Consider the following 26,134-nt stretch of genomic DNA (forward strand, 5'->3'; position numbering starts at 1 on the left):
ACAGCATCCACCAGCAAAACCAGCATAATGTTGTGTTTTGGATGCTGTTTTGCTGGTCAACCAGTATGACCATGCTGGGGTGACCAGCTAAACCAGAACCAAACCGGCACTAGACCAGCATAAACCAGCACAAACTAGCATTACATGCTTGCTGGTCTGTCCTGGTTTTTCCAGCAGAGACATTACGTCTGCAGTCATCTATAATGCAGGAAAAGGGATGTTACTTTCAAAAGAGATTATTTAAAGGAACATTTGTGGAAGCAACAGATACATAAAATAAATAAACAATTTCCTTGCTGAAAAAAAGAGAGAAAAAAAAAAAAAAAAAAAAAAAACAGCACAGAGCAGCATACAACATACACCTCTTGGTACCATTCTGTTTAATTCATCTGTGCATTCAAACCACAGTCAACAAAATGTACAATTCAAGCAGAAACAAGACATATATGAGATCTTTCACCAGACAGACTGTCAGTATGTATGGTGTACAGAAGTGATTATAGGCTTATACTTTATTGAACATAAACTCTGCAATAACACAAAAAACGTCTGGGACAGATCACATCTATTTTGAATATATAAATTATAAGCTAGAACAATGTCAGAATTATCAGCCATGGATGTTCACAAGTCATGCAAACCCTAGCCAAGTGTCTGGGGTACTAGTCCAAGTCTTAAGTCTTTTAGTTTAGTCTCTGTGTTTGCTACAGGCATTGCATTGTACAAAAGTAATCCCTACTGTCAGATTCAACACAGCTTCAGATAATAAACCTTTCAATAAAGAAAAATATTCTGAAAGGCAAAACTGACGCGCTACATGCAGTAACTGAGGTTTAAAAGATTGGGGCAAAACAACTCAGCCACTCTCTGGTTTGCACAGCAAGTATACTAGCTAGCGAGAGTAAAAGCTAATACAGACTACGTTTCAGTACGTTTTAAAGGAATGTGATCTGTAACTGCAGCTATATTAGCCGACAACTTCAGCTAAACTAGCTCACGCTAGCTAGCATTCTTGCTATCAAAACTATGTGCTAGCCAACTGTTGCATGTTGCTTTTCCTTTTCTTTAAACACCACATTTACTGCATGTAGCACTTCAGTTCTGTCCTGAACACTGAAGGGTTTTCTATAATGAAAGGCTCATTTTGCGAAGCCATTTTGATCCTGAGACTGCTGCAAACAGGGGGAGCTAGCTAGCCATCAAAACTGTGTGCTAATCAAGTATGTGTCGCTAATTCGAGTTACTTTCTCTGTTATTAGTCAATGACTGCAGGCACAGTTAATACTGTGCTCTGTTGGCAGTTAGGCCGAAACAGCCCATACTACAAAAGCATTATATAGTGGGCTTGTGCGTTTGTCCATCTGGTGCCCAACGGCCTCATAGGACCATGGTCTGTCCCTGATTACACCTCTCTACTTTGCTGGTATATTACACCACATTCTTTTGGCAAAAACATTTAGAAACCTGTAGTTATTGACATATGAGTCTTTTGTCCATTACAAACTCAATATTATGAGCTTAAAAGAGAAACTGTCATGTTGTGCATTACATTAGAGGATTCATAAATGGTGTGAAAAGGGAAGATGCATTCAACGAAAAGCTTGCCTCCATGTATCTCTGTGTTCTTTGAAATGCAGTAGTGCCCTGTATATAACTAGCTTTTATGTGAACTCTAAATGAAGCCTACACGATAGCGCAGTGAATTAGGTTAAAGCTAAATGAACTTGCAGTCCTAGTACAAGGAAAACACATTCCCACCTAAAGATGACCTCCCCAGAAGGGTTTGACAGATTAGGTGGTATACCTGAAACTTTACATAACTTTTCCAGCAACTGTCTGAACTTGAAGTTCCCAGGAGATCTTTTGGATGCGTCTTGCAAACGTTGACTTTACCATGCCACAGTTGTGTTATCCTTGGCCAGGGGACTACGGTATTGCTTGTTCTTGGTACTGAGTAACTACACTGCTTTCCAACTCCAGCTCCAGCGATCCATTAAATTGCATTTCATCATTGTGGCCCTCTGTGAACAGGAACATCTCAAACATCAAGCTTTTGATGGCGTTTGGTGGTATTTAGCGAAAGGCCATGTTTTGTGGATCGCCAGGATTGGAGTTGGGTATAACTGAGATCTGAGCACAATCTGAGGCACATGCACTGTGTTCAGTTCCTCGTCTCAGTCCATGCTGGTAAGATATGTAGGAAGGGAGCGACTGTGGTCAGATCTTCTTTCGGTCATTGGTTTTCGTGGCAGTCTCTTTTTCTGTCCCCAGGCACCGCACGCCCTCCAGCAACATCGGGGTTCCATGGTGGCGGTCTGCAAAATTCAGGGCAAAACTGTTAGTATGTGTTTGGAATGATGATCCCAAATTAGTGCAAAGTTTGGAATCAGTGTTTTCAATGATAGAAAACTATCATATCAGATATAAAATGATTCTAATTTGATTCTAGTACCATAATGATTGAGACGGCTGTCCATCTAGAATGAATATCAAATCTTCAGGCAAGTGTATGATGATGTTGGCAAGCAGTTTACATGGTGCTAATTGGTGGGATGTAAGTATTACTTGTAAGCTCCATCAGACTTGTAGCTCCAGTGCAAAACCAAACTTTTTGATGTAACTGAACAATGCTTTGGGTCAGTTTAAATAATCGCAATCACCTCAAATATTTGCGATTAGTGATTAATTAATAACTGTGACAGGCAAGCACAGGATAAACCTCTGGCTTTTTATTTTCAGGGTATTTACACTAAATGACAAAAGAAAGCATGTAACATGTTTTAATCCTCACAGTACTTTTATTACTCTACAAAGGCCAGAGAGCCCTTGTATTATTAAATAGACGGAAACAGAAGTGATTCTGGAAATAACCAAACTGGAATTTGAGTATCGGGAGTAGTCATATTCTGACAGGGTAGTCAGGCTTAGCTCTGTGTTGTGACTAGTATTTAAAATCCTGAAGCGAAAACATTACTGTCAGAAGTGGGATTCGAACCCACGCCTCCAGGGGAGACTGCGACCTGAACGCAGCGCCTTAGACCGCTCGGCCATCCTGACAGGTGGATAACGGTCGTTTGTGACAGTCCACATGCAACGATTACAAAGCGTTTCTTGACTTCAGTCTCTATCTACTGTAGCGTAGAGAGAAGCATTCACATAAAATAGCAAATAAAATAGCTTGACGTTTTCTTTCGCAATAGCTGGGACAGATAAGAAAAGCATGTTAACCCCGAATTTACAATAATGGGACAAGATCCTATATGAACCACCAGAGGGCGCTGCTGTCTCATTCACTCAAACATGAGCCGTTTCACTGTTAGATTGTAGTGTCAGACAAGCAGGTCAGACGGATGAGAGAGTGGTGGCTGAAATCCTGATGTCACTCAGGATTATAGCTCTCTCTGACGGACGAAGAGGACCAACCAGATGGTCAGTGTGTGAAAAGGTCTTTGTCCACACAAGGAACTATGCTTTTTTAATCCAAAAGGAAAAAAAATGTTTTGACATTTTTTGCAGTGTTTAGACTTTTTGAACCTTCAGGTGCCTTAGGCTGAAGGGGAATTCCACCATTTGATCAAAATTTAGGTAATTCAGGTAGTTTGGTGTGAAATGCAGGGACATTGTCAGAATGTTTGCAATGGGGCAGCCAGGTTAGACCTAGTATTTTTTTTATCAGGGTTTCAAACTACTTGAGAAGAAAAGAAATACTAAAAGAAACAGCAAGATAATAACCTTCTTCTGCACTTAAATTAGACCTACATTAATAAAGTAACTCTTTGTTTTTAAAACAGCTGTTTTCCTGTTTTCAGTGGGAAATGTTTATCTTGTTTAATTTATACTGCTCAGTATTGCGTCTTTGGTTAAAATCATGCAATTAAAATCATAGAGGATTCAAAAATGTATTTAAAAAAACAAAAACACTGTACTATATTGATGTAGAAATGTATTTGGGTGCTTAACTGTGTTTCCCTAATGTGGGCGTCCAAAGCTGCTTCTTTAAGCAAAATGAACAAAGCTAACATTAAGGTTTTGACCAGCATCTTCTGACTTTTTAGATGTAGCACTGATAGTACTGAACATTTGAGCTTAGTTTTCTTTTTGTATCTCTGTCTGAATTGTTCAGTGTGGGAACTTTTATGTAATAGACATCTGGTTCCTATCACCACCACTGTGAACAGTTCTGAGTCAGAGTTTCTCTAGAACAGAGCATTTTGCACCAAACCACTCTGAATGACTTTGTTTACGTCTTAATTACATCTTACAATTATTTAAGCTGACCACACAGTTCTTAACTTTCATAATCATAAGTTTACGTCGCAACACACTACAGGTCTATGCAGGACTGTCCTGCAGAATATCTGAATTATTTGTCCCACACCTGCCCGCAACCGAAACATTTTGTCCCGCCCCCGCCCTTTCAGTTAAGTCAAGTAGAACTGACATCTAATATCTGACACAGTCTATTCACAAATACATTATTCTCGGCTGAAATAACACTGCAGTCATGGTCATCAGGCTCACTGTGAAGTAACTTCACCAAACGCCCTTTATTCCAAGTAAACACAGTATGATGGAACAAACATACATAACACTTGATCCACAGAAAATGGTAGGTTTAGGTGTTGCACAGCAGTTGTATCGAAGTTAATCAAGACCCAACAAAGATAGGAATACAAACTTGGGTGTACTTTCGCTTTGCCAGCACTTATGTAAATGCACAAACACGATGAAAGGTTTGTGTGAGGTTGTATACACACGTTTTTCACCCATACGTCATTCATTGCCCATTGTTATGTAAGGCTGTGTGCGTGTATGTTCCTCACCCATCACTCTGGCCTGCACTCTGACCCGAATGCTGCTGTCCCTCCTGCTCCTGTTAACCAGAGTGAGCTCCTCCTGCACCACTCCCTCCTGCTGCGCACTGTACTCACACACCACTTTCACCCCACCTACACAGAGACGGACGAGGGGGAGGGGAGGCGGCAGGAAAGGAGGAAAAGAAGAGGGAGAAGTGGGGGTGAGAGAGTGCTCACAGAAAAAAAGAATAAGATGAACTTAATGATCGGCAAAGGGAAATTCAGTTGTTAGTGTATAGCTCAGGGTACAACGCTTAAGAAGATATAAACATAAAAAATGAATAAGTAGACATAAAAATAGGATTATGAATAAGTTCTGGTTCTAAAATCTGATTTTATTCTACTGAATACATCAGTTAAATTTGCATAAATGTGCCAGGTTAGTAGGGATGCAATAAATACATCATCTAATAGTCAAATGTAAACATTTATCTAATGCTTGTCATTTTAAAGCAGTTTCCAATACTAATATGATGTCATTGTGCATTTCTATTCAAAACTTATGTTTCACGGCAACCAAAACTTGCTGTGAGCATAACCTTCCATTGACTGCACTGATGGACAGAATAATGGATTGTTTTGACTGTTATTAAAAAGAAAATAAATAAATAAATAATAATCTTGTATTTGAACATTGTAATAAATTAGAAAACATTTTTATGAAAGCATGAATATAGCCAAAAGGGTAGAACAATCAGCTATTGCACTTTTTATTAAAGACAAAAGTGCATTAACTGAGTATTCTTCCTTTTGTATATATTAATATATAAGTGTCTATTCATTTTATTAGATTTTTTTTATATGTACGGCTGCCGTGATTTTTTTTATTTTATCTTTTAAATGTGATCCTAAAAAACAATACAATTATGAAACCATGCACTTCCGCTTCACTGCTAACCACGTCACTGGTCATCACTGACGTGTTTACACCAGAGAACTTGTAGAGAGGAGAATCACCACTCCGTAATGTCTTCCGGGTTTCTCAAGAGTTAGAGGGCGCTCCCAAGCGAGTCCAAAATGAGTGGGTTAATATGGAGCATTTGAGCAAAATCATAGTTTATAAATGCTTAAACATTTTTAATGTTTCATTTCATTTTAATAATGTAAAAGAATGCAATCAATTCCTGAACACAGAATAGCATAACACATTTTAACACTGCTGTTATATTTTAAGAGCTTTTAAACTCAAGTTATAGGACTCAAGTTATATATATATATGTTTAGATGTATGTGGGCACAAACAGCTAATGAGCTGCTCCGCTCATGCTAATGCCAGCCTCAATCTTGAGAATACTATAAACCCTGCAGAAAGGCTTGAATCATTTACCTTACTTCAAGAAAATGAACTAGTTAAAATCGTTTCTTCCGCTTGTATGTTAGATCCAATTCCTACAGGTTTACTCAAGGAAATTTTGCCAGAAATAACCAAGCCTGTTCTGTCAATAGTAAACTCCTCTCTTAGCCTTGGATACATCCCAAAAACTCTCAAACTAGCAGTAATTAGACTGCTGATTAAGAAAGCTAACCTCGATCCCTGCGAACTATCAAATAATAGACCCATTTCGAAGATCTTGGAAAAAGCTGTTGTAAAACAATTAAGTTCCTATTTGCATAGGAATCAAATCCATGAAAAATTCCAATCTGGCTTTAGGCCACATCATAGTACTTATAGTACGTATCTTACTAGACAGACTAGAAAACCTTGTAGGAGTAACAGGAACAGCTCTTTCCTGGTTCAGGTCCTACCTCACTGATCGTTATCAGTTTGTTCATTTAAACGGTGAATCATCTGCCCTCGCAAAAGTAAAGTATGGTGTTCCACAAGGCTCTGTTTTAGGACCTGTATTATTCACATTATATATGCTACCACTGGGCACCATTATCAGTAAACACGGCATAAATTTCCACTGCTATGCCGACGACACTCAGTTACACTTAGCAAGCAAACCGGATGATAAAATTAAACTTAGCAAGATTGAAGACTGTATAAAAGACATAAAAGACTAGATGTCGAGTAATGTTCTCCTTCTAAACTCTGATAAAACAGAGGTTCTACTTCTTGGTCCAAAAGTAGCTAGAAACAAACTGTCTGATTTTACACTTAAACTTAACAATTTCTCAGTTGCATCAAGCTCATCTGTAAAAAGCCTTGGTGTCATTATAGACCCTGATCTGTCCTTCGACGCACATATAACTAATATTACTAGAACAGCCTTCCTGCATCTCCGCAATATTGCTAAATTGAGAAATGCATTATCTCTACAGGATGCAGAAAAGTTAGTTCATGCATTTATTACTTCAAGGCTAGATTACTGTAATGCCCTGCTGTCTGAATGTCCCAGCAAAAGCATTAACAAGCTTTAGCTAGTCCAGAACGCTGCAGCCAGAGTTCTTACTAGAACCAGAAAGTTTGACCATATCAGCCCAGTTCTATCAACCCTACACTGGTTACCAGTTAAATTTCAGATTGATTATAAAATTCTCTTACTGACTTATAAAGCTCTAAACGGACTCGCCCCTCAGTACCTGAGTGAACTTCTCTCTCACTATGAACCATCATGCCTACTTAGATCACAAGGTGCTGGCTTACTATTAGTACCTAGAACTAATAAAGTAACGTTAGGGTGGAGAGCTTTCTCATACAAAGCCCCCCAGCTTTGGAATAATCTTCCTGTTAATGTTAGGGACTCAGACACAGCCTCAGTCTTTAAGTCTGGGCTAAAAACGTCCTTGTATAGTCAAGCCTTTGGTAATTAGTTTTCCCTGTCAGTTCTATACCTGCCAGAGTCTCTGCTGCTCTGCTAACACTGTAATCTGTGATCAGTCACCCATTACAGAACTGACACCCATTACAGAACTGACTCTCTGTGTGTTTTTCCTTTCCTTTCTTTCTTTCCTTTGCCGAGTTGAACAGCTGCCCATCCTGTGCGTCTGATGCTGCTGCCTCTCTGCCTTGATCGGGTGCCACTGCTCGCCAGCCCTCTGGACCGGCTTGACCACCATTGAGCTTCTTGCTGTACAACGCCGTGCAAACCTCACCCTCACAATCCCGACCCCACTGATGCTGCTGTTGCATAAACTAAACTAATCAAATTAATCAATTGAACTAATCAATCATTTAAACTAATCAAATTAATCAATCACCCATTATAGAACTGACTCTGTGTGTTTTTCCTTTCTTTCTTTCCTTTGCTGAGTTGAACAGCTGCCCATCCTGTGCGTCTGATGCTGCTGCCTCTTCTGCCTTGATTGGGTGCCACTGCTCGCCAGCCCTCTGGACCGGCTTGACCACCATCAAGCTCCGTGCTGTACTACGCCGTGCAAACCTCACCCTCTCAACCTGACCCCACTGATGCTGATGCTGCTGCTGCATGAACTAAACTAATCAAATTAATCATTTGCTCCACCTGTTTTCCCTGTTTTTGTACTAACAATGTTTACTATCCGGTGTCGACTAGAGGAGGATGGGTTCCCCTTCTGAGTCTTGGTTCCTCTCAAGGTTTCTTCCTGTTCCCTAGGGAGTTTTTCCTTGCCACTGTCGCCTCTGGCTTGCTCATGGGGGCTTGGACCCGGATTTCTTTCTGTCATGCTGATATCCTTGTAAAGCTGCTTTGTGACAACACCTGTTGTAAAAAGCGCTATATAAATAAACTTTACTTACTACTTACTTACTCATAAACCATTTAAACAGCATTAGCAATTTCCTCAGGGTTGCATTTTAACTTTTCAAAAATGTACAATGTTATTAATGATGCAACAACAGCAACAAATGTTTCTTTTTTCATTGCCACTAAAATTGTGAAATATGTCTCAAACTTTTTTCTTATAGAACTTGGATATTATAGATGCAGCCCAGGTTTTATGACATAAACATATTTGGCAGAGAGAGAGTTAAAGCATCAGGGAGCAAGTAACGTAATAAAAGCATTTGCACGTTACGAAACCAAACAAAAGACTTAGGATTAGAATTAGAATGAGCAGAATGGACAGTGTTATACAAATCAGCCTCCTTTGTCTCTGTGGAAGCAACAAGCTGACCGTGTACCAAGAAACAGACAGGGTTGGAATATATTTCAGTCATTATTATACCTATTGCTTAATTAGACATGAGCTACCCTACCTGCCTTTTTATTGATGCAATGAAATAAACAAATGCATGACACAGACTCCCTCCTACTGTCTCACAGACCTCAGTCGGTGAACCTCCGGCCAACTTGATTAAAATATTGAACCGCTGAAAAATGATGCTGCCATAAACACGCCTACAGTGTTCCTGCTAATGGCAGGATCGATGAAAGAGTGAGATGTGAGTGTGCGTATCGATCTCGCCCTGTCCTTCGGCACTTAGCTGGACGTATGAAGTATTAACAAGATCTGACACCCATGTAAGCTGATCCAGACTGAATGTTCACTAATGCAATCATGATGTTGTTTTAGGTCCAAGTTAGAATTCCACTGACTGGTGTCAAAATATAGATCAACAGAAGTGCAGAAAAAGACAGATCCAGTTTCAGCTCCTGAATGAGTAATGACTGTTCTAAATGAAGTTTCCAATCAATTGTAAAGTCATTCATGTATAGGGATGTATCACTGGTATGACACTCATCTATAAAGACACAGCCACTGTATGTAAAACAACACGCCTACCATTCTGTCGTTGTGCAGTTTATCATAAGCGCACATCCATCTCTGACAGCATCACAAATAATCTGCATGTACCAGAATGGACAGGGCTGGAAGGCACTGGTGTCTTTGGTGACTAGCAACTGTTATGGATTCAAATGCAGAGCACAGAGCTGACTCCAGAAATAAACTCAAAAGAACCTTTTTTACTCACACTGTGACTCCAGAAGACTCAAAACTTCAGTTCTTTTTTAACTTGCCCTCACCCACTTTGCGTCACACCTATGTTAGAGAAGTGGCCACTTGCAGCAGAAGGGGAGGAGAGGACAGTGAGGAGCAGAACGCACTCACCTTCAGCTGGGTCTTCCTCATTGAGCTAATAGGTTAGCCAAGCAAACTTTACACTTCAAAACATTTCTTTTACAAGTTTGAGCATAATGTACATTATATTTATGAGGAATTGGTTTGTATGGCTATAAACTTGGTGTAGAACCATAGTGTAACAGCTTTCTTTTTGTTGTTCTTAGCTGTGTAGCCTTTAGCATGCTAATGAGCCAGCTAGCTGAGGAAAGTGATGATGTATCAGCATTCATGCATCACAGATGGAGTGGTTTGTAACTTAAAGCCTGGGGAATCAAATGTCATGGTTTTTAAATGTTAAGCATTTTAAAGTAGTTTGTTGCTATAGCTTATAAACAGCTTTGTCCACCTCTATTTTGTTGCGTGAAAAGGAAAATGCGTCAGGTCGCAATAAATTTGGTATTCTCGCAACATTTTGAACAAAATTCAAATGAAGACAAAAGATGACTATGATGTTGTTGCACTTACTAATGATACTAAAGGTTGCAGGAGTGCTGGAGTGAGTTGTTGATAGGTGTTAATTGATCTTCAAACAATGCACTTGCATTAGCTGGCATGCTGAAATAATGTTTATTTTACAAAATGCCTTCTTCACAGTTTTGCACAGCGATATCACAATGTCACAATGCGTTGTTACATCTCTTCTGTTAACTAGTAGCAAGTAGTAAATAATATGGAGGATACATTGAGGACATTTATGGTGATGAAAGGCAGTTGCTCATCCAAGACTAGAGGAGTGTTTTATTAGCGCTGGGTGTCGTAATTCGGTCAGTACCGTAAAATTTGACTTTGATAACCAATCCGATGTCTTACAAAGCAGAGTCTCTTTATTGAGTTGGATAAACCAGCCAAAAGTGATGCTCATCCAGTAGGAAGGTCCTATATTTCTTCTCCTATTGGACAGCCCTGATTTTGGACTTGCAATGAGTTTAGAAAGCAATGATGGCCAAAACTCATATTTATACAACTTATTATACAACGGGAGCTGCAAAGCCAATGTAGCTAACAAGTATGAAAAGCTTATGGCTGCTAGGTTAACGATGTGCACACTGCGTGTCTAAATGCAGCGTCAAGTTGTTGAGTTATGCAATAAAGATGAACTGGCTGATGAACTACATATTGGCTAAGGAGACTGCTCTCTGCTTTAGCTAATAATAAACTGTTAGAAATAAAGGTTCTGTGCAGGTACATTTTTCGTTCATCAAGGTACAAACAATGTAAATGTGCCCTCAAAGGTACAGCAGTGGTTTTAAGGTCCATCTATGAACCCTAAATACGTTTTAGAACAATAGTTCTAATAGTTAGTAACAGAACAATAAAATAAAAGCCTGGAGACGAGACGGGGTGTGTGGAGTCGGTACAACTTAGAAAATATCATTTCAATGGATTATGGTACAATTATGTTCCCTGACTAAAGGTACTGAGATGTACCCTTGAGGGTACCACCCCAGTGGCAGGAGGGGTACTGCTCCAGTGACAATTTCATACCTTTATTTCTGAGAGTGCCTATCCAGCCTGTGGAACTTTGTCAGAATGGTAAAGTGTACCTTCAGGGCATGGTATGATGCGTGTTGCACGTAGACGTGGCTTGGGCGTGGTCCGAAGGGCTGGGGACAGGGTGGCATCTTTGCCCAGAGTGGGGACTTGTGGGATAGTGAAGACAATCTCGTACTTGTGCTGGATTCTTAGAAATCCCGCCTGCACAGATAAGGTACAGCACAGCGCACAATTCACACAGTGCACAATCTTCTCTTCTTCAACTTCAGAAACACTGTAAACCCCAGTGAGGAATGAAAGCCCCAGCCCACCTACACTACAGCTGAAACGTCTGGAATCACTTGTCATACTGATCATTTTTGTTGTTTGGTATACTTTATACACTCTTAAAAAAGATGGTTCTTCAAGGGTTCTTCAGTAACAAAAATGGCTCTATATAGAACCATGAACACTTAAAGAACCCATTTGCATGATTAAAGGGTTCTTGTGAATCGTTCTTCAGATTGATGGACAATGTGTTGTAAATGGTTCCATATAGAACCCTTTTTGAAAAAGGGTTGTATATAGTACCAAAAAGGGTTCCACCATTGTTACAAGCCAAAGAACCCTTTTTTGCTACTATATAGAACCGTGTTTGCTAACAGTGTATGCTATGCATTGAAATATTGAAATATTATAAATATTACAAACTGGAATAAATTATTGTTACTGCTTTGTCACGTTATCTGCCTTGAGTTTCAAAATGCAAGGCTTTCTGGATATTCATTTTATAGTGCATCCTTCTACTAAAACACTGTTTCTATAGACTACAGCTGAAATCTCACTCACGCAGCTTCTTTTTGGAGAAAATATTAGGTTTTTAGCTCACTGCTTGTCTATTGTGGAGAGAGAAAGCAGTTGATGTGAGGGTGAAGAGTGGGCAGATGTTCCTGTGAGACTGTGCTTCTGTCATGCTGTGTGTTTGTCGACCCCGTTCACCTTAACCAGGTACGTTCCGTCCGGTTCCGCTATGGCTGAGATGACCTTGTCCTGCTGTGTGTCATTGCAGCTATCGCTGAGAGGGTCCTCCTCCGCATCGTCAGGAAAGCGCACGCCTCCACCCTTGGATGTCGAGCCTGTCGGAGCGAGGGAAGGTGGGAGGGTGAGGGAAAGAGAAAGAGGAAGACATATAATCAGGGAGAAAAGAGAGAAAGAATGGAATAGGGACTCATGCAGAGATGATCAACACATGTGAGACCCTGTACTCAGTGTGTGGGAGAATGAGAAAGAGAGGAGAGATACAGTTCTGTGAAGTTACTGAGGTTTAAAAACAGGCCTAGAAAATTCTTATTTCATACAGCTACTTATGTAGTACACATGGGACATATACTTATTACAATAGGTACTTATAACACATATGAGACATGTTCTTTTTACATAAAGACATTTACATATATAATATTGATAGATTTTTAAAAAGCTATTGTTATGGTAAGTAAGCATTTATTTGTGCAGGAAAACACAAATATTTATAATGAATGCAAATAACACAATAAATAGTGATTTTACATATGTCTCTATGTTCGTTCGACAATTTCTAAACCCCTGCTTGTTGTAGCCCAGTATTATGTGTAATCATCCAGTACCTAGTTTGGCTAATCAGTCCTTACAATAAACCATAAATCAAGTGTGCTGGTAAGGGAACTTTACAAACCCATGCAGTGACTGGAGGTGTGAAGGAGGTCTTGTTACATATAATGCATAAATTTTGTAAAGGTAAACTGCCACATTCAAATGGCGTAGAAGAAAATATATATATATATATATATATATATATATATATGCATTCCTTTTATACATTTTATACAAATTTTACACATGAATGTTTTCACAAATTTCAGAATTTTTTTATATTTGGTACAATATGTCCCTCATTTGGTATAATGACAGCATGAGCTTGAGTTGGCATGGACTCCATGAATTTGTGCAAAACCCTCTAATGAGTACATCAAATCCACCAGAGAGACATTCTAACATATTTCAGTGGAAGAAATCAGACAAAAAAATCTTACTTTTGTACAAAAAAGCACCTTAAAACAGTCAATTTCACAAATTTGCTTCAATTTGAATTGAGACTTAGAAATAGTGCAGAATTTGTACATTTCTTTCGCATTTCAATGGTCAACCTTTTCTTTGTTTTATCCTTTTTTCAGGATTCTAAAATTTTATTTCTATTTCTATGTTTAAACTAAAAAAATACAAGCACCCCACGTCGTAAAAAACAAGGGAGTGTCTGTGTGCGTGTGTACGTGTGCGTGAGAAACAAGAGACAAGAGAGAGCAGGGCAGAAATTGGGACATCAGGCTGCGTTTGTACGTCACTGTGTGCATGTGTGTGTGTGTGTGTGTGTTTGTGTGTTTTATCCACTATTGTGTCAGTGGGCTTAAGTCAAATACGTCAGTAAGACTACATATGAAAATCTGGGTTTTGAAAGTACACACAAAAAAAATGATGAAACGGATTAAAGACATCAGACTGGAGTGCATTAGTTCAAAAAATGTACATATTAGTTTCATAGAAGTTCTGAATTATTTATAACACTTACTATACTTATGTAATCATTTATAGAACTTAATAACAAGTCTTAAAGTGACAGTTTGGTGAAAAATTGACTTCACACAATTTTCCACTTAGTCCAAATGTAGTAGCTTTGCACTGGAGTTACCAGGCTAATGTAGCTTAAAGCACTGTAAGCTTATATTCTTCTGTCAGCATTGCGCAAACTGTATGCCTAATCATCACATTTTGCCTCTACCCATGTTGAACTGCTAATCTCGAATAGACTTGCTGATGTGGTTTCCGACACATGCTGTCATCTATATAAATGAACCAGTGTTAAATAACTGAATAATAAGCATGAAGTGTAACACACAGGACACCAATCATGCATGCATGCAACATTCAGTCACAATCACATATACACACACATGAACACTGACTTTTTCTTCCTGTTGCCATGTCAACATAGGGCCCGGAAAGACCAGCGATGATGAGGGATGTCAGTGGGGTGGCATCTCTAATGACCAGCCATTCACTGTCCGGCCCCTGCCGAGAGAGAAAGAGACAATTTCAGTTTAATGCTGGTCCTTTGCTGTCTTCAAGAACCCATATCTTTTTTTTAAGTCCACTATATCTTTTGTCTGGTTGTATTTACCAAAACTGACTTTTACCTGACTATTTTATAGCCTCTTTTTACTGTGCCTTTGACACTAATGTGTTGCCGCTGTCACTAATGTATTTTGTCTCTTTTCATGCTAGTTTTTATTTATATCTTGTCAATTTCATAATAAATGGACCCAATAAAAATGCTCCAAAATTGGCACAAATAACTGCTGTGTTAAAGTTCAATGTTTTTTTCCCTTTTTCTGTAAAGTTACCCTTTTCGGAGATATGTGGTTTTGTTTTGACTGCAACAATATGGAAATGACCTCTGTTCTTATTGTGCCTCATTCAACAAGCAGTTGAATATAACGCAAATGTAAGACGTTATAAATGCCAGCCACTTCTTTCGAATATCTTCTGGTCATGTAAGGCAGCAATGACATATTTGCCTCCTGACAGACAGGAACGGCACCACGTTTAACTGTCTTCCACTCATAACTCTGCTACAATGCATCTGCATTAACAACACTCCATATCACTTTAATGTGCTTTGCAGGCTAAACTGCCGTAGGCTGAATGAGTGGACCTGTGTAAGTGTGTTCATGGTTGTGATGTCACAAAAGCTTAATTTCCATATATACACTGTAGCATCTGGTGTGTTTTGGAAAAAATAAAATGTGTACATAGTAGAAACTCGTTTATTTCAAAAAAAGCAAAGGCTATTTTTTTTTCTATGATTAAATACAAACCTTAGCAACTATTGCATCATGAACCAGCCTTGCATGAGTGGCAGAAAACAGCTAACCAGCTGGCTTGCCTGTCAAACAGTGCTCCTTTTCTAGATCTATTTTTAGTTTCATCAAGAGAATGGGAGAAAACAACTCGGAGCTGGACAGACATGATTAGTCAAGTGCCATGTGTGCTTCAAAGAACTGCCCAATCACTGTCCAATGTCACATCAATGGCAAAATTGAAAAGGACAGGTACAAGGAAAGAGTGTATTATAGATTCACTGGAGTTTCCATTTACTTTTATCGTTAGTATTATTAGTAGTACTGTTCAAAAGTCATTATGAATAATAAGTATCATATTGTCTTTTAAATATAAACCATTAGATTCATCTGCTGCAGGAGAGCAACCATTTCAAGCAAATTTGAATATTGTTGTTGTTGTTCATTTACATTTTAAATTACAGGATGATTGAAAATTCAGAGCCACGAACACTCATGACCTTGCAAAAGTCAGGGAGGATGATCTCACAAAGCCTCTGGGAACTGGAGCACTGTTTCTGGATCATTTCTGCTGGGTTTGACCTTCTTCTGAAGTCAGATAAGAGACAGAAGAAAGCCTGATCTGAAAGAACTGCTGCTCAGCTTCACGAGTTATGGACTTGGATTGCTCTGTCTCCAGATCAGCTGGCCCCTAAGGCAATGTAAATGGATCAAAAGGTTGACTTTTCAGAAGGACGTGACCTACATGACGACTATAAGCTATGGCCATTCCAGTTCCCAAGAGGCCAAGGCCCCGCTCTGTTATGTTCAGCTTTTAACAGCACACATCATTACACTCCTATGAGCACTGCTCTTAACAGAGATTGAAGACAAAAAAGTAAAATGGCAGGGTCTCCATTCTGAATGCTCTCATTTATCCCGTCTTTAAGGAGTCACCCTTAAAGAAGACATATTGCACTCCTTTTTTTTTGGTTAATATAGTTTGCAGTGCTCTTTGAAAGACAACTGTGGAGAATATAAAAAACATAGCTCCTTAATTCACTCTTTCATTTAGCACTGACATTTAGGACTGAAACAATTATCTGATATTATTGATAATGTTGACCAAAAAAAATAACAGTATTCCTGTTACACATTTTTTGCTTACATTTTCAAAGTGCTGTTCAGCCTAGAGTGAGTTAATCACTAATTCTGAAAAGTGCAGCTATCCATTTATAGTATCGTACCTATGTGCGCAGATAGAAAAAGAACAATGTCTGGGGGCATTTTTTAAAAATGAATGACGAAGTAGTCACATACAACATATGCATGTCTGACCTTCCACAGAAGCACTATGTTACCTTTGATTACCAGAAAAGAAAATAAGCTGGTGTCGAATCAGCAAAAAGGGACGAAGCAGAAGTTAGGCTTCTTACAAGCACCAGAATGAAAATGCTGGCCCATTTAAGGTGGAACAGATCATTTTCTTTATAAAAAAAAGCTGGCAATCAGGAAGCCAAATTCAGCCCATAGTAAACAGAAGCTTTCCCTCCATGCCAGTAGTTCTGACAAACCAAACTAGGATGTGTGGTTTGCACTGTAAGGGATTTGTCAGAATGAGCTAACATTCCATTACAGAAATCACTAAAGCTCATGCTACATTACTAACATTAGTCACTGGAATATTCTAAGCTGTATCAGTTTCTGTTAACTAGTAGAATTTAGCAGCTACTTCATAAACTATTGAACTAGGGAGGCATCAATACCATTTTTTTCAAGTGTGTTTTTAGTACTTGCTAATAGCTAGACTGATACATAATGAGTAACCTACTTAGAATTAAGTAGTTGTGAGTGTAAATGACCTTAATGTACCATAGCAGTTAAATGATTGAAATTTAGCTGATTTTACATAAAGTGCAATAGCTAGCTACGTTACATTATGTTATGATACCCTGCATTCAATAGGGTTACAGTGGAGAAGAGTACTGTTTGTTCCATATGAGAACAAATAGTACTTCTGCACTTCAGTACAGGTGTAAGTATAGTACATTTCATAGTTTTGATCCCTGCTTTTCATCTGTCTCATTTAAATGTAGCACAACAAAAGCAGGAAACACATCTAATGGATCCTGCAGATCACAGTATATAGAGGCCACACATGTTCAACTTTGTAAGCTCATTTAAGCTAAAAGACTACATAGAGTCACTGAATCCTGAGCATGTGCCAGCCAAGCATGTTATTTTATATTTTAGCAATCCTTCTGAAGAAATTTGTCATTTTGCTGCCTGTTCAGTCTGGAAGCAACATGTCTTCGCCCACAGAGCCGTGCCACCTGGGGCAGTTGGGGGTTTTGCCTTTGTCAAGGGCACAGCTGGGACCCAGTCACTAGGATGTGAACTTGTGACCTTTCAGTTGCTGGCTCACCTTGCCTGCCAGTAGGCTCTTGGCTACCCCAAGCAATGTTACACAACAAAGTTTAATGCAGAAAACGTTAGGTAGCATGTTCTTTACTTTGGATGCTACGATTTAGATGGTGATTTGGGTGAAGAATTGAACTTAACCCCTTGAATGGCCAGGGCCTGCGGGCCCAAGGTTTTATTACATACTTCTGTGACCTAAGAATAGCTCAACCAGTTTGCAGTGAAGTCCCTATAGTTACTGAATAATAAGCCTTAGTATGTAATTAGCCTGGGATTTTAAGGAGTTAAAGCCCTGCATAAGTCTCTGAATATTACTAGAACCTGTTAGCTCAGCTTTGTGCCAAATTTACTCTGGATTTACTATAGTGAGAACTGAATAAGGCCCAGTTTGCCCACCGAGAGCCTGTTAACATCAACAGAGAAGAATCTGCTGTTTCAGTCACTGACAATGTAGTTCAATGTTTTGAAATTACATCACTGTTTTATAGAGTCCCGTCTATCAGAGACGTCCGTTTGTGAAATGGCAGAGACTTCACATTTCACGATTTCTCAAGTGGCCGATACAGTGACAAGTGAGGTAAATGTCAACTGGCAAGGAAATGCAGTTTTGTTTACTATGCCTCCTTTAATGCTGAGGATAAACTAAGTAGACAGTGGCTTTTTGTTAGGCTTTTCTCTCGCTTTGCACAGTCACACTTTACTAATTGCTGCAAAAAAATAATCTATCTTGGCTTTTAAATATAATCTCATGGGACAAACACTCTGCAGGAGTGGAGCAACAGAATTTGGAATTAATTGGGATGGCATTTGATGAAGCCAGACCTGCTAATTATTTATAAGATGCAGAGGAATCCCACCGAGGGACCATTCAGAGTAAAGTTTATGAGCATCAGTAAATTCAGATGCACAGTAAAGCTGAGTCGTTGCAGCTACTGCATTTGTACAGTACTGTGCAAAAGTCTAAGTTTAAAAAATAATAAAAAGATGTAGAGAAAATGGGACTCCTAACAACCATGCAAGACCTGGTAGACCATCAAAACTGCCCCATCAGATAAACAGCAGATTTTTCTCAGATAAGAGAAAAAACAAGCTTTATCCTTGCTTTAGATCTGTAAATATCCAAGTGTTTCTGTCTAGGAACTGAACTTTGGAGATGTGGAAAAATATCTCTGCATTTTTTTTTTGAAAAGCTCAAAGCACATCTCTTGAAAAGAATGGAAGGTAAAGAATGGACACATTAAATATTGAACTTAGTGGCGGTTTTAACTGAAAATAAATGAAAGGATGGTCTCCGACTTTTACCTTATACTGTATAGACAGGCACACATCAATATGTAGAATATAAAATAGGCCTACAAGGCTATGATCAGCAGAGGCTAAAAGAGTTGGGTCTTCACATCCCCTGGTTTCTGATACTGATATCATTAATAGCTTTTAAATATAGCTTGTTCTGTCCTGAGACTTACAAATCTCATCTCAGAAACCACGCAGGAAGGAATTAATAATGAAGCACGGCCTATTGACCTGAAAATCACTGGGCTTTATCCATGTTATTATGCCAGGCCAGCTGTGTGCTTGGATATTTCAAACAATAGTAGGACTTACATACATATCAAAGAGGCTTAAGTCAACCTGAGCTTTCCCTTGAATAAGGAAAGTTATTTCTGGCCTTTTAACTGTGTCTGAACTTTCCCATTTAAATCTGCTCTGACGTGCCGAGGGGAACAAAGAGGGTTTATGTAACTCTAATCACCAGTGAACGGGGAAGAACAGCAGCAGACGTGATGCAGGTATCTAAAGATCTGGTGTCCCAGGGGTTCACTGACTTGACAAATAGGAAACTTCATCTGCAGAAGCGAGTCGCAACGAGGAATCGTTCATATGTAACTGTTTCCCGACCCTGCTTGTGTTCCTTGATGTTTTAAATCAGCTCACAATCTGCTTTATGCCCATATTGAACTTCTTACCATGTTCTTACATCTAATTCTGTACACTCTTAAAAATAAAGGGGCCAAAAAGGGTTCACTGGAGAAATGCCATAGTGGTAGCACTTCCTTTAGATTCCCTAAAGAACGTTTCCTTGAAAAAACTCATAATTGAAATCACCAAAGTGGTTCTTCTACAGCCCTAAACACCCAACATAACATGCAAGAATCTTTCTTTTGCAACTATACAGTAATACAGTATTACATAAAGTAAAGTAAAAATCTGATGCAACCCAGAGGAGAATGGGTTCCTATTTTGAGTCATGACCCCTCCTTGCACTCTTAAGGAGTTTGTCCTGCCACTATCAGCATCAGCTTGCACATAAGGGGTCTATACCTCTCCATATTTCTCTGTGACAAACCAAGCTGCAGTTAAGTTCCACTGGCCTCCACATTGCACCATTTCTCTTGGACTAACACACCATTTTAAAGGCTTGTTTATGAGCTGATGATTTAAGTCAGGTGAGTTTTAGCAGGGAGAACACTCACACATGCAGTGCAGGGTTGCCTGAGGACCAGCACTGGGAAACACTGATGCATAATTCATAAGGAGCACAATCCAAGCAGAGTGTAATGTTTAAAAATAATAACAATAATTCCAGTTTAGTGCTGTGGGTTATGACATAAATTGCAGTCTTATCTTTGCAAGCCAAAGCCATGGCACAGATGACAGATGCAGAGGAACGACGGGACACAAGGCGCACAGTTGGTGTGCCAGTATGGGTGGACTATAAGATTATATGTCCTGTAACTGGTGAGCTGATGCTGTGGTTTTGTGGACCTGGACACATTGTAGACTAACACACACATATATATATATATATATATATATATATATATATATATATATACATATATATAATGTATGTGTATTTATATTAAGGTTATAAGGGACACACAGAAAAGCCCACATCCCCATATATTTCTTTCTTCGATAATAATCCTGCTTACACAACTGGGAGACTTACTGCAAAAATATCCATGAGATCAAAGACAAAACATGCCTCTTACTCACCTCTTTACCTCTATGATGGATGGGTGCTAAATGAAGGCGTGTGCTCTGCTCCGTCCGTCCGGTCTCTTTCTGTGTCCTCCTAGACGCAGTGAACAGCACAAATTGTACAGCAACCTTTTGGTCCCACCTGTATTCCGTCAAACCCCGCCCTCCTGCGCTCCGATTGGCTGGTAGTCCCATCTCTGTGCATACGATTGGCTGGTTGTTCATACTCTCCAGCAGTCCGAGCGCCGTGTCGACAGACTGCCTAGGGCGGTGATATAAGGAATATTTTTCTTTTTCCACCCGTATTCCGCCAAATTCTCTTCCCTTGAGGTGTGATTGGCTGGTCTCTCGCGTCCTATTAGTTCATATTCCCAAGCAGTAGGTATACAGTGTCCCCCATAAAGGCGGGATACTGGCAGCCAATCACAGTATAGGAGGCGGAGTCAGTCCAAATACGGGTGGGGAAAAACAGGAGTCCACATTCACCGATACTGGATTATGGACCACAGAAATGGTCCGTCAGCTTAAAAAGGAGTAAACTGGTTTCATGAACCTCAAACTGTCAGAATAACAGCAGGTGTTTATACAGTTTGAACAACACTAAGGAATTAAAGTGGTTTCATAAAAGAGAAAAAATAAAAGAAAAAAGGTGAAGCGTTTAAATTAGGAACACAGCAGGGGCGAAATACAGAATTCATAAATACATTTTGAGACATTTAGGGATTCAAGAGGTCAATCAGGGGGTCCTGGTGGCTCCTGATTAACCTCTTGGACCCTCTGAACGTCTCAAATTCAAAATTCTGGGGTGTCCCCGAAAATAAAACCTATTATGATGTTATGCTGTCATTGTTTACCTGCTTCACCCACAACCGATAAACTTCTGTCTTCGGTATTCATAACAAATTAGAGCTGCTTCACTGCTCTGCCTCAGGGGGGTGCTGTAGCAAATTGGTTCACCCAGTTGGTCTTTCATAGCCTAGAAACTGTAACTATGTCCGGAATACCTCTGAAAAATTTTACAATATGCCATAACATATTTGTAAATCTGAAAACTTGCCCAATTTTCCCAGGAGACTGGAGAAAAGCGTGAATTGTTGCTCATTTCTCAAACTGAAAACAAAGGAAGAGACATATAGGATCACAGTTAATGTGTGGAAAAGCTCAGTACTAAACTAGAAGAGGGCATTTCCAGAAGAAGAATTGTTAAACCAAATATTTTTTGACAGTGAAGCTAGCATCGGTGCCGCTATGGCGAGTGAGCAGCCAGTCAATGCTGGATTAGTGAGCCAACAGGGGACCCCCGAACTCCTTGGTAGGCCTATTTATCTACTACTTAGGCCAAAATACCTCTCAGCCTTACTATTGGCTCAAACTCAGTTGATTAACTAATAAAATTAAGAGATGTTTTGATCTGTTTGGACTGAACATCATTGCAAACCTTCTACCTGTTATTAGGGGAAAAAAGACTTGAGCAGGATTTCAGATCAGCAAATTTAACTGGTATAGCTTGCAGTCCAAATAAGTGAAGAGTAATTTGACATGTTGAGATTCTAATTACGTGTTCAAATTGATTTCATTTAAAAAAAAACGTAGCTTTAATCTTATTTTTCAATTTCCAATGGATTTTACAAAGGTGAATGTGTGAAAATGATATTTTACTGGTGAAAAGCACATTTCTTGCAAGTAAAAACAGAATTCAGAATGAAATAGCTAGTTGAAATGTAATTTGTAATGTGTAAACTGAATTTCTGAGATCTAGAAAAATAGGAAATAAATGCTAAAACAGCTCATCATAGGAATTCAAATCTTAGCATTTCCTTTTTGAACTGTAAAAAAAAAAGTGTAAACTAAATTATTACTGCAATTACAACAAAGTGCAAAAAGGCTTAAATTCTCACCAATGAGAAATGAATTCTAACGTGTTAAAATACAATTCTTTTAAAATGTTATAATTTGATTTTTTCATACATCATGTTTTATAGTAAAAGCAACAATTGTCTAATTAAGAAACTGTTTTTCTTGATTAAAAATTAAAAGCATCTTTACCAAACAGTTTAGCTTTCTTTGCTAGCACTTCTTCCCTTAAAATTGATCACTCTCCTCCATAAGATCTCCTCACATTGCTCAAATCATTGCTTCAAATGTAAACAGGAAAGAGGTACATATATGCACTGTTTTTGGTCATGTGACGATACAATTTTAGGGGAAGGGGATCCACCGTGAACTTGAAAAAATATCGAAGATTCATCTAGTCTTCTCTCCTGCTTTGTTTCTATTAAACTTTGATATGGAATCTGTACTTGACTATAAAACAAAGCACTTGTTTTTTTATATTAGAATCTTTGGCCAAGAAATGTATTTTACTTTTGTGGTCAGCTCCTCAGGTTCCATCTGTTGATCTGACTTACAACTTAAATCAGAAAATGTATGAGTTCTGGCAAATTTGGCAGAACTAAACACGGTCCTAAATAGTCAATTTCTTCCTTTTTTTTCTTCCCTCCCTCCTTTACTCTATCATGTCCACTGTTAACCATGAGTATGTATGTCCTAAGGTAACTGTATCTGCGAACCTGATTGCGTGTGCATTGATCACTGCAAATTGATCACTCTTTCTGAGAATGTTGGCTTTCTTTGTTTCTTTGTGTTCAGTTTTTTCATTATGTCCATTTTGGTAGCCAACTTCACTTGTCATGGGTCTTTAATATGTCCAATGCAGCTTTCATTTCAACTTGCTTTCAGATTTCCAAAAAAGTCTGCAAGCGATGTTTTTCCTCATCTTCAAAGTTCAGTCTTGAGTTCAGTTGGTTGCACTTTCTGCTTCTCACAACCCAAGTAACCCCAAACACAGTCAGTGATGTTGAGGTCTGGACTCTGGGGTGGTCAGTAAGTTGTTCTGAGAACACCAGCAGTTTGTTTCATTTGTATTTTTTCTTATTTTTTGTTTTTTCCCTTTTCCTCTTTACAGTTACAAATCCTTTCAGACCTGTAATGTTGAGTTGTCTTCTTACAGTGGAAGGATTTTTTCAGACCTGAAAAGTGGAGCTTGATTTTCTTCTGTCTCTCAAAAAATAATGACTTTTTTGGACTGGAAATGAATTAAATAAAGTCTATTTTATCCCACTAATGATGTGACCTTCGATTCATTCAACGTCAAAAATCGATTTTCTAAATATTTAATTTATAATGTAATGTTGACGGAACGCAAAAGGCTGAACTGGAAGTGGGAAAGTGCAGCGCCCGGACAGTCTGTGACGGCACATAACAAAAACACTACTGGAGGAGCGAGAAATTCAACCGGCTCCCTCTGCATTAAAGGCAAGGTTAGGTCAGGAGTCACAACACAAATGATAAGAAGAGCCATTTTGCCTTTCAACGAAGTCAAACCACCTTGGGAGCCACAACATTTAATGTCCAGTATGTCTCAGTATGTGTTAATGTCCTAGTATGGGCTAAACAATATAAACGAGAGCGCAGATTTACTTCGCTCTGCTTTAAGCTTTAGCTTTAGCCGCTTTCCTCCCCTTTCTGCCAGAAAACTTTTCTTCAAAACTAGAAGTTTCTTGTAAAGTGTCTCAGCATCCGGCTGTTTTACGAGGCTGAAGTCGCTTCTCATTCGCCAGTTTCTCGTTCTGATTTTCACGTTCCACCTTAAATTCTGCCTTAGGCGCCGAATGTAACTGCTGCACCATTTAAGGTGGAACGGGAAAATACGAAAGAGAAGCGAGTTCATTTTCGCAACTTTTTAGAGAAAGACAGTCTCTCAGCAGATTTAACCAACCGTGCTGCTTATAAATGCGAATAAGTCCTCCAAATGTTCGTCTTAATCTGTTTTTTCGTTCGCTACTGGCGAGGCCAGACCTCGGGGCTATGTGAGCTGCTGTCAGCTGTCTGTTCTCAGTCGTTGAGAACCAGGGCTTTCGCGTTATGCTGCACACGAGCCGAGATTCAGCGTCCAGTCTCGAAAATACATTACAAATACTTTGCTTTAAAACTACCAAGTCCTCAGACAGTAGGAGGATAGAAATCATGTATAGAGAAAAAAGATGCATCAAGATGCATCGATAATCGTTTTATAATCGCATCGCAGCCCTCTGGATCGTAATCGAATCGAATCGTGAGGTGCCTAAAGATTCCCACCCCTAATGGGACCTTTTTGTTAGCTTGTCTCATTACATTTTAAGCTCTCAAACATAAACAAGTTTAATATTATTTTGGATACATGACATGCCTTGTATTTCATATTTTAACAAAGTTCTTCACCACATGTCAGGTAAATTATGAGGCTACAAACTGTAAGGTATAACTGTTTATCACCCTAAAAAATGTTATTTCTTAAACAAAACATGCATATACACAGACAAGAACACAGTGCTTGGACAGTAAGCAATAGCTAAATTACAAAACCCAGAGATAGAAGTAGAGAATGTAGAAAATATTGGTCTTAAGAGTTCCCAAAATGCTTTACATAGGCATACTTTTTGCATTTTCACTCAGCCATTTGTACATTGTTAAAACAGTGCTATTGTTAAGCATATGAAAAATGTGAAAAATACCTATTTGTATATTTCTCATGTTTCAAACTCATGTTTCAAAACAGAACAATAAAATAAAAAGCCTGGAGACGAGACGGGGTGTGTGGAGTCAGTACAACATCAAAACAGTACAACAAAATATCATTTCAGTGGATTACAGTACAGTTATGTTCCCTGACTAAAGGTACTGAGATGTACCCTTGAGGGTCCCACCCCAGTGATTAGAGGTGTCCTGCCCCAGTGACAGTTTACCTTTTTCCTGAGAGTGTAGAATTAAACAGGGTGTTATTGTACTTTTAAGAATGATATATGTACATGACCTCTGTTCTCACTGGCTGCCTTATACAGCGCCTCGCTCAAAAAGCAGTCCAAGCTGAAATACTACTTATAACTTCAACATGAATGGATGAGGCTAAACTGCTGGCTGAAAAAGCAGGTATATAAATATATCACAAAAACAATTTTTCAAAAGTTTTACATTCTACATAAAACTCCATTACTTTACAAATGTGAGAAAACTTCAGTTTTCCATGATATGGGCCCGTTGAAAGTCAAATTTCCATATCATTTGACCTCTCCATGGCTCCCAGAGTCAATTTCCACTGTTTGGAGATCAGCAGAAGGCTAATTTGTGGACTAATTCTGGGCTAATCTATGGGGTTGTATCTCTCCATCTCCTTCTTTTCCCTCCCCTCTATCATCATTTCATGCCACAAATTGCCTTTGTACTCATTATCTGTCCATCGCATATTTTTAAAAAATGTGCTGAGATGGCAGAAGACCTGCATACACGTACTGAGCACTTTATTAGAAACACTCTACTGATGCTAGGTAGGGCCTCCCTTTGCTGTTAAATCCTACAGATTTCTCAGGAGCATTTCATGCTGTGAATCTCCTGTTCTACCATATTCCAAAGGTGTTCTATTGGATTCAGTTCTGGTGACCGGGAAGGCCACGGAAGAACACTGAACCTTGTTATATTCATGAAACCAGTTTCAGATGACTTTTG

General features: G+C 39.0%; 1 protein-coding gene and 1 non-coding gene across 2 annotated transcripts; both read right to left on the reverse strand.

Moving 5' to 3' along the window:
- Positions 1–359: 359 nt before the first annotated feature.
- On the reverse strand, positions 360–20,692 carry si:ch211-151p13.8 (uncharacterized protein LOC562078 homolog). The gene is made up of 6 exons (XM_036564784.1): positions 20,609–20,692; positions 14,315–14,420; positions 12,315–12,451; positions 11,387–11,537; positions 4,824–4,949; positions 360–2,315 (listed from the first exon to the last, which is right to left on the reverse strand). The coding sequence occupies exons 2-6, from the start codon at positions 14,331–14,333 to the stop codon at positions 2,218–2,220; spliced, it is 531 nt and encodes a 176-aa protein (XP_036420677.1). The 5' UTR covers positions 14,334–14,420; positions 20,609–20,692; the 3' UTR covers positions 360–2,217.
- Positions 2,975–3,057, reverse strand: trnal-cag. Its single transcript has one exon. It is a non-coding gene; the product is annotated as a tRNA-Leu (tRNA).
- Positions 20,693–26,134: the final 5,442 nt, after the last annotated feature.

Source organism: Colossoma macropomum, unplaced genomic scaffold, assembly GCF_904425465.1.
Source record: "Colossoma macropomum unplaced genomic scaffold, Colossoma_macropomum, whole genome shotgun sequence".
NCBI classification, from domain to species: Eukaryota; Metazoa; Chordata; class Actinopteri; order Characiformes; family Serrasalmidae; genus Colossoma; species Colossoma macropomum.

Excerpts from the sequence above, each read along its gene's own strand:
- si:ch211-151p13.8 (XM_036564784.1), bottom strand. Across the intron at positions 4,950-11,386 it reads CATCATACCATGCCCTGAAG|GTGGGGTGAAAGTGGTGTGT; the intron begins GTACACTTTACC and ends GTCTCTGTGTAG. Across the intron at positions 2,316-4,823 it reads AGTGCAGGCCAGAGTGATGG|ACCGCCACCATGGAACCCCG; the intron begins GTGAGGAACATA and ends TGAATTTTGCAG.